The following is an 8,038-nucleotide window of genomic DNA, read 5'->3' on the forward strand; positions in this document are numbered from 1 at the left end:
TCTGGGTCATGGGTATAATGACTACTTAAGTAAAAATGTCTTTACAAGCTAATAGCAAATCAGAAAATATTACAAGGGGAATTGCTAGTCATTTTTTCACCGTCCCTAAAAAAAATTGGATTTACTCCTGTACATAAATGTATTTTTGATTCACAAGGGTGCATGTAAACCTCATTTTTGGTTTTGTGCACTGATTCAAAAATCAAACCATTTTATGTGTAATTCTTCCTTGAATATGTAATAATAAAAAAGAGTAGCAGTAGAAGTAATAATAATAATAATCATAATAATAACAATAACAATAACAATGATAATAATAATATACTACTGCTAATAATATTAATGACGATAATAATAATAATAATAATCATAATAATAATAATAATAATAATAATAATAATAATAATAATAATAATATTCATATATCTTCCTTGTAATTGCACCGTTACTCAGAAAGATCCTTTTATTTTATGGAAGCAAGGTGTATATAACAGGGCTTGGCGAGTTAAAAATGCAAACAGAGTAGTGCTAATCCTCACTAACAACTCCCACTACAGAATGATAGCTATCAGCATACTGCCAGTCTGTCACTATGTACTAGCACAAGCAATATATCACTGCCATACCAGCGGCTTGTTATCCTGGCATTATATGCCTGTAGTGACACTAAGCCTACATAGCAGCATCCCAAGCCTGAACTTGCACTAAGCCACTATGGTATCACATCATTAGCCCAGCAAGGTACAACAGATGGTTAAGGCACTTTGTGCTATACAAGAAGCTTCCAACCCTTTCCTGTTCAGCCAGACCAAAGCAGAAAAGCTAAAGGCACTTATAAGCAAAGATAAAAAAATAAAAATGTCCTGTGTTTCCAATCTAAACAGTGAAATGGACGGAGGCTATTTTGTGTTGAAACTCATAAATATCCACTTGCGCTTTTTATTGTGTTTGCGGTAGGTTGAAGCACTAGTTGTTTCCTGTTTAGCAGATGACAGGTTTACATTTACAACAGAATTTCTATTTAGCGTCCCTAAATGAGAAGATCAAGGCATGTTTTTTGTCAACACACACGGAACTTATATTCTTCCCTCTTTGTTGAGCCTTGCTGTCTGCATATTGTGAAAGTGTGACATTGCATATTTATTATTATGATATTTCCTTCTTGCAGGATAAGAAAGGCCTGACAGGGAAACCAACTGTAACAGAGAGAAAAACGGTGTATCAAAGACATATAAGAACCCCCAGCTTGCTGGCGAAGAGTATATTGGAAGGTAATATTACACCCATCATCCTGTTTTCACATATAGTCAAATAAGAAAGTAAAGTCAAGCAATAGAAATGTCCTTTTCCATGATTCGTTTTGTGCTCTCTTTTACTCCCACGCTTTAAGCACTTAAACGTGGGAATGCACATGTGTTAGCTCAATATCAGGCTTGGGGTATAATCAGTCTGTACATTGGGTGCTTGTACACTTTGCTACCATGCAGAGTACACTTTTGTTGCATTCACTATGTTTCCTCTGGCGTCATCATTAAAAAAGTATTAGCGCTAGACAATGGGCCTGATTTACTAATGTGTGAAGTGGCACGCACACAGTTACCTATGTGTAAATATAATACATATATATATGTATATATGCACTGTAACTGTATTGTCTTCCCCCACATTGTAAAGCGCTGCGCAAACTGTTGGCGCTATATAAATCCTGTATAATAATAATTATATATATATACATATATATATATATATATATATATATATATATATATATATATAGATATATCTATATGTATATATATCTTTTTTTCACACACATATACATTCCCAATATATATTTGTATCCAAACACAGTCATGCTTAGTGAACAATTTTAAGAATGATCAATAGTAAGGAGTACAGTAAACCCCCCCTCCATTGCGGGGGTTACGTTCCGGACCCAGCCGCGAAAAGTGAAAATCCGCGAAATAGAAAAACCCTATTAAAATGCATTGTAGGCATGTTTTTTTTACTGTCACTGTACGTGTAAAAGAATTTTAAGGTCTTTAAACACACTTTTAAAACAATAGAAACTTATTTAAACACATAAAAGATACTGAGACACAGAGCAAGAGCTATGGAAAACACAAAAATATTTCATTTTTAATGATTTATATAGTAAAATAACATTACAAAAAAAACTGCAATATACCGGGACCGCAAAAACTGAACCGCAATGAAGCGGGGGTTTACTGTAAAGCAAATAACAGTTAATTTTAAGTCTAAAAATGTTAAAACAGGAGTAAGTGGAAAGCATCTCTACAATAGCCATTCATAATTGTGAGAATTATATTTTGTGAATATATTAAATGTAAATCCTTACACTTTCCAATTGTTACAGTAAGTATATTCATTAAATATAATAAATGGTAATAGAAACATACTGGCTGTGATATATTCCACTTTATATCTTATTCTATTTTTTTTTTTTTTTTTTTGGAAGATAACTAAATGAAATAAAAAATAAATATGGATTAAAAATGTAATGGCCCCTTACTTTTTTGGTGAATTTAAGGATGAAAAAGATAGAAGCAATATTTAAACTCTTTATCACTGCATTTAATAATCTCTACTACCACAGCAAATTTTTCACAATTTGGACATAATAAAGGATCACACAAATGTTATACAAATATTAAATAGAAAGAAAATATAGATAAATGACAAATAAATCAGCAGCTAATATCAATGTTTTAACTCATTCTAAAGACAAACTTCTAAGGTACAATTTAAAAAAAATGTCACTGTTAAAAAGGCATAAAGCATGGTAAAATGCTTTAATGTAATCCTAAAGACGCTAAAGAAAAAAAGTATTCTGGCTGTGGTGTTGTATATATGCATCTAGGAAGCATAACTGGGTGTAGTTCTATGGCTCATGTGAGTGAGTTTTTCCTGAGATCGATAGCACAGCAGGCAAGGTTACTTCTTTGAAAAATCAGACCCAATCAGAATTAGATAACATACATCAGGGAATTTTATTTTTTAAACCACAAAATGTTGTTAAAAACACATACATTAACATATAAAGCACAGTCTTATACTTGTTTTCTTTGTCTCTGTCTCTTTTCCTTGTAGTCATATATAACTTAGCGAATAGGTCACCTACAATAGGATACACAAGGACAAAGTAACACAAGTTCCAGAAGTCCGTCAATGCCTGGATTAATCAATATAATAATAATTGAAGTCTTAATGCTGCAATGCAATGCTCTATGTTGAGTCCAGGCACTGAAAGTGTCGAGGCCTAAATGCATCTTTGCAGTCCGATTTTTTTAAAAAAGCTTTAGGCGCCTAAATGAAATGTGCAAAAACCATAGATTTTCCACATGGTAATGGTTTTGTGAATTTGAATGTGAAATTATATTTGCAGTGTCTGTGCTATAACACTATGATATAGCCTCACATGGACGGGTAGATTTTACTGGCTGGTAAAAAACAGACATAGTTTAAATTGTTATCACAAAGCCTTGTTTCACAATAGTCACATTTAATATCTGTGGGTTTAGACACTGTGGTTTTGCATTGTATTTTACTTGCTAATACCACTGTCAGGCAAGCTTCAATTTCAACACTTGGATTGACAAACAAATATATTAGTGTTTTGCATGAAAATGGACATGCAGAGCATACATCACAAAGAGTAATATCATTTAAGTGTCTCCATCCTGTGTTTGTGAGAAGTATCAGTTCAGTGAATTAACCTGTGCATTAGAAGGATCATTTTATTAATGTGTGTTTAGACAGCATTCGTAATACACATATGTCATTGCTGCAGCTCCTTTCCCTCGGCGCACACATTCTCCCCTGTGCTGTTCTCCAGCTTACATTTTGCTTTCTTGCTCTTAACTGTCTGTCTTTTTTTCTTTTCTCCTAGTTCGAGTTTCCTCTCATCTGTAACTTTCTATTCATTGCGATTCGCCTCTAGGAAATATACATGTCATCAATTCTAGGTATAGCCATGTTTTTTGGTCTTACCACATGACAGGTGTCAAAGACAAAGTCCATGTGGGTGGTCCTAGTGCTTTTATTATATACAGATTACAGTACTGTACTACATGAATCCACAGAACAATTATACAAATGATACCAACATTGCACACCAGTGGCATGGGAGCCTTGGGTAGAGTCAGTCACTTATGATGTTGCTTGCTACCCTTGCAGGACGTGATCAGTAGCTGTCTGCTGTTCATTTCCAAAATATATATTTAAGTGAATCAGCAAGACTGTAGAGTGGGCTGAGAAATTTAATGCTCAGAACATATTTGCACCCAGTATGGAAAAACTGAAAAATTACTAATTAGTGAGTTTTTTGCATGTCTGTGTTCTTCTTTCATAGGTAACAGCTTCTCTTTTATTCAAAAAAATATATAAATAGCTTATCTTTTAAAGTAATAAAAGTCACAGCCATTTTTTTTTTTTGGAACATGGCTAACTTGTAGATAATATGTAGCGTATCTGGCTGTTACAGAATTATATAATATACTATATTGATCATTTTGTAATATCTTGCTAAATTTTAATGTTAATAACCCTTTGCCAAACATTACTTAAGAGAAATAATTTACAACATTAAAAAATATTTGCGATGAGCAGAGAGAACCAATTTTTTCTATGCTTGCTGGAAAGTATTTACTTGCAGCTTTGCTCTATAAATCATTTGTTTGAAAAGTTATGAATACTGCTTTCCTTTGGCATAGATACAACCCACCTAATAAATAACTTGTGATTTTAGGTTATCGACCCTTGCCAGCAGATTCCTATATGGGGCCCAATTCCCCCCTGCCAGCCCCTGTGAGTGACAGAATGAGGAAGAGACGAGCCTTTGCTGATAAGGAGTTGGAGAATATTATGCTGGAGAGGGAGTACAAGGAAAGAGAGATGCTAGAAGCCACTCAGGCTGCAAACCTTTTCTTGCCCAGCCGCATGGTACATGCTGCAGAGTACAACTCCTACAAAGCTGCCTATGGGAACTCACAGGTTGATGTCCCTAACAAAGAGTTCTGCAACTTTGTGCCCACTTGCCTTGATCTCACCATGCAGTATTCGGGGGCAGGGAATGTGGAGCTTATTTCGTCCAATGTCAGCGTGGCAACCACCTATAGACAATACCCCATCCCCTCCAGGTTCTTGGTGTGGCCAAAAACTGGAGGCCCTATCACTGATGCTCTTCTATACCAACAGTACCTGTTAAATGCCACAGCCATGCAGGCACTAAAAACTGGTTCAAACTGGGACTCCAAAAACAACCTCATGATTGATTGCCAACCTACAGAACATGATATGGTACCTCCTAAATTAGAAAACCAAATGCTCCATCAACCGAACCTGTCCCAAGATGTTGGAGAAAGATCTGCATTTTCTCCTCCTAAAAGGAACTTCTCACAGTTATCCAGCAAAGACAGTTTGTCTCCCCAGGACAGTCTTGTGAACAAAATCAGCAAGGAAACAGCAAAGCAGCCTCTGTCTTTAAAGTATAGCCCCTTCCACTCATTATTTCAACAGGCACATCTTGAGAAGTCATTGTCAGAGCTTAAAACACAGAGTGTCAAAGACCCCTATGAAGAGCCTGCAAAGAAATTCAGAGAATGCACATCCAAGGAAAACCAGAAGTACAAATTAACTGTTGATAGTTACAACAAGGAGTTTATCTTGGGCAAAGAACCAGCAACAAAACTTTCTGTCAGTGAGCCCTTACCGTTTTCTGTGGAATCAATCCTGAAGATGCCTTCAACCACAATACAAAGAGCCAGCCAGTAGACATTCTGCCAAAAAGAGTCTGTAGCTACTGGTTTAGCTACTCGGGTCCATAAAATTTTTGATACAATGTACAGAATACACATTTGCATGTTTCTTCTTTTTTGTACAAAAAACAATATTTAAATGTAAAAAAATGTGATCTGCAAATGTGAATTGTAAAGTAATTGAATATTAAACAAATATATAAATATATATAAGTAATAAAACACAATGACAAAAGTATTTATTTTCCTGGTTATATGATATGTGTCTGTACATGGAAAAAAATGTCTGATTCAGAAGTAAAGGTTGCACCGTTGCACTTTTAAAGGTGATAGAAGTTAGTTATGGCATATTAGAGCATCGGGAGTGTTTGTTAAATTACGGCATTGCCATTTTTATGCAGAATTTTTTTTACTAGAAAACGTATTTTTTTAGTGAAATAATTTCTTCTAGTATATACAAACTTACAGGTAAAGTTGATCCAGGGAATATCCGATTGCCTTTCTGGGGATCGGGAAGGATTTTTTTTGCCTGCTGTAGCAAATTTGATCATGCTTTGCTAAGGTTTTTCGCCTTCCACTGGATCAATTGTGGGTATAGGATTGTTTATATGGTATAGTATTTTTTTTTTTTAGATAGACTTGTGTCTTTTTTCAACCTGACTAACTATGTAGTATGGGCGAGAAAGGTGTAAAAGTCATATTATTGTCAGCCACATAGATTATTTGATTAATTACCTAATGTACTAAGGATATAGGATTAATTAAGCTCATACACGAGCAAGAATAATTATTTAGTAGGGTTTTTTTTACTAAAGGAGTAGAAAATGTCTATTGGTTCAATGAATAAAGCGAAGATGTGTTCATTTCAATCATCCCATCAAGGGCAAGTGAAAGTAATTTTTTTTTTTTTACATTTTTAGAAATTTCAGTTAACATAACTTCAAGGTATTCACTCAGCTAAGTGAACTTTTAGTTTGTTAAGTTTCTCTTTTTTTTTAAGTCAACGCCAGTGTTAACATGTGCACAAAGTTCAGGTTATATCACAATAGTTAGTTAATTAAGACAATGCGAATTTCAACCTGCAATTGATTAAAATAACAGCATGTAGAGAGTTGAAGTGTATTTGAACTGATGTTAACATCTTGTTTATATACAGTATAATTGTCAGTTCACAGCCTTATGTTGCTCTCCAGTATTTGGAAAGTTCTTCCCAGTTGATGATTACCTATAGCGTACAATAGCATCTTGCCACATACTCCAGCTGTTTATGGTAAGTAATTAGGTTTTGGAAATTGTTTTCATCTTCATTTCTCATTGGAACATTTAAATAAGATAAAATGTAGAATTAAAAGTAAATCAGGATCTCTCATTGTACATGGTACACTGAATAATATATACCTTGACTGGTCAACCATCTACGTTGCATTGCATGATTCAATGAAGGTGTGGTTGGGAGTGAAGTCCAGTATACAAATGATTTCACCATGGCCCAACAAATGTGTGTTCATCCCAGATAGCCAGTTATTGTAAAATAAATTTTATGATTATATTTCTTCTGAAATTACATAGTGCCAACACTAACACTTCATTCTGCCTGAACATTCCAGATAACTGATTAACATGGTTCTCCCTAGAATGGTTAGTATCAGACTTTAAAAAAAATAATTCAGTTGCATGACATCAGACAACAAACACATATAACAATAAGGTTATTTTTTTCTGAAGAAGTTTAGAAACTTCACTCAATAAATTGTAGATTTTCACTTTGAATTTTAGCTTTTCTTCACTTTGTAATTCTCACTTTGAATACGCAGTAGCAAGGAGATTAACTAAAGCTGAAGCAGACAGAATTTGGAGAAGCTGTGCATAGTAACCAATCAGCTTCCAGCTTCAGTTTGGTCATTTGAGCTTTGAAAATAAAAGCTAGAAGCTGACTGGATGCCATGTACAGCTGTTCCAGATTCTGGTTGCTGCAGTCCTAGTAAATTCCCCTCAATGTGCAGATGCAGATGAAATAAAAGAGGGCTCACTATTCAAGTGTTTAGATAAAAAATGTTTTGTGGCTTGCAGACAAAATATTTTTTACTGAAAAATGGGATTGCCCAAATGCTTTTATAAGAGATGTATACAGTTATTTTACCTTTGTGGTAGCTTCAATTATTTTTATATGAATCATGAAAGATTTGCCTGATATAGTCTTCTGTAAAGTGAAGTAAAGTGAAAGTGTGTTCACATCAAATTTTCTTTCTGAACAAGGGAAA

General features: G+C 34.4%; 1 protein-coding gene across 1 annotated transcript in view; it reads left to right on the top strand.

Annotated features, from left to right (window-relative positions):
• Positions 1-6,012, top strand: part of DMRT2 (doublesex and mab-3 related transcription factor 2) — a 10,551-nt gene extending 4,539 nt beyond the window's left edge. The window contains exons 3-4 of the mRNA XM_082274115.1: positions 1,169-1,271; positions 4,769-6,012. Coding sequence (XP_082130241.1) covers positions 1,169-1,271; positions 4,769-5,793 — 1,128 coding nt within the window. The 3' untranslated portion in view covers positions 5,794-6,012. The remainder of the gene's footprint in view (positions 1-1,168; positions 1,272-4,768) is intronic.
• Positions 6,013-8,038: the final 2,026 nt, after the last annotated feature.

This window comes from Pelophylax lessonae (assembly GCF_965119305.1).
Source record: "Pelophylax lessonae genome assembly, chromosome: 1".
NCBI classification, from domain to species: domain Eukaryota; kingdom Metazoa; phylum Chordata; class Amphibia; order Anura; family Ranidae; genus Pelophylax; species Pelophylax lessonae.